Source organism: Phyllobates terribilis, unplaced genomic scaffold (genome assembly GCF_046119375.1).
Source record: "Phyllobates terribilis strain yellow unplaced genomic scaffold, ASM4611937v1 Scaffold_7__3_contigs__length_470593459, whole genome shotgun sequence".
NCBI classification, from domain to species: Eukaryota; Metazoa; Chordata; class Amphibia; order Anura; family Dendrobatidae; genus Phyllobates; species Phyllobates terribilis.
In genome coordinates, this window is record NW_027362767.1 from 165,185,164 (window position 1) to 165,186,720 (window position 1,557).

The window sequence follows — 1,557 nt, forward strand, 5'->3', positions numbered from 1 at the left end:
GTGGATTTTCCACCAGAATCAGAATCTCCTTGTTTTCGGTAGAGTAGCGTTCGCTGTAATGCGGTGGAGCTGTAATGTATAGTATATGTGGACCTCTAAATGATTGCTATACAGGTAAGCCTTCATAACTATAATAAAACCATCTTTGGAGCGATCAGGAAAATAGTGATAGAACACAACAGTCAATGGGAACTCAACTCATCTCAAAGATTGGAAAGCTTTCATAACAAAAATGTCCTTTCTATTGGCATGTTATTTTACTGAATTGATTAGTGAAGTTGATGGCTCTGGATTCATGACAGTAGTATTGAAGGCAGTAGAAAGAATTGGTGTTACTTAGCCTTCCAGTAATCAGTGGAGGTCTAGGCCAAAGTCAGAAGTGACATTGCTTCCTCTTCAGTTGATTAATTAGGGCACTTTTCACATCATTGTTCCTTATGCTATATATAAAAGGGTTCAACATCGGCGTTACTGTCGTGTATAGAATTGGCACTACTTTCTCTGTTTCAATAGAGTATTGAGTATTTTTTGAGTGTGGCCGAAGATACATGAACATAATAGTCCCATAGAAAAGGGTGACAACAGTGAGATGAGAGGCGCAGGTGGAGAAGGATTTCTGCCTTCCTTGTGTGGAAGTAATCTTCAGAATCTTGGAGATGATATGGACATAGGAGATCACAATTAAGCAGAAAGCACTACCAGCAATTATTCCTCCTGAGACATAAAGCGATAATTCATTGAGAAAAGTGTCTCCACAAGACATTCGTATGAAAGCAGGTACTTCACAAAAGTAATGGTTGGTGTTAAGATTGTTACAAAATGGGAGTTGGAACGTTAGGTACAGCTGCAAGAAAGAGTCGATCAATCCGACACTCCATGGCAATGCAACTAAGTAAAAACACAATGTCCTGCTCATTATGGTGTTATAATGCAATGGTTTACAAATAGCGGCAAACCTATCAAAGGCCATGACGGCAAGAATTAAACATTCTGTAGCACCCAAAGTTAAGGAGACGTACATCTGTGCTGCACAACCGAATAAAGAAATACTTGTGTCTTTGGCTAAGGTGTTCATTAAGAGTACAGGAACAATAGAGGAGGAAAAGCAGATGTCAATGAAAGAAAGATTGGTGAGGAAAAAGTACATGGGGTTGTGTAGAGTTGGATTGGTCCTCACCATGATGATCAACAGAAGATTCCATGATATAGTAACTAAATACATTATCAAAAATATGACGAAGAAGATAACTTGAAGGTGATGGACAGTAGACAACCCAAGTAAGATGAACCTTTGGGAAGTAGTTTGGTTTGAATGTTCCATAACATTCAGATGGACCCTGATATAAATAAAAATATGGTCACATTGCTTTTGATGTTATTGTTAACTACAGTTTTTTAAGCAATTACCATCAAGTCTTAAAAGATTGCCCAATGAAAAGGAGCCCATTATACTCCAGAATGACCACTGTTGTAGAATTATCTTACCCACAAAGATATGAATATTAGAATAATGGAAGCTACAATAGTAAAAGTAGTTTGCATCTGATAATATCCTTA

General features: G+C 37.6%; 1 protein-coding gene across 1 annotated transcript; it reads right to left on the bottom strand.

Moving 5' to 3' along the window:
• Positions 1–373: 373 nt before the first annotated feature.
• On the bottom strand, positions 374–1,321 carry LOC141155432 (olfactory receptor 5V1-like). Its single transcript, XM_073642296.1, has one exon. The coding sequence runs from the start codon at positions 1,319–1,321 to the stop codon at positions 374–376; it is 948 nt and encodes a 315-aa protein (XP_073498397.1).
• Positions 1,322–1,557: the final 236 nt, after the last annotated feature.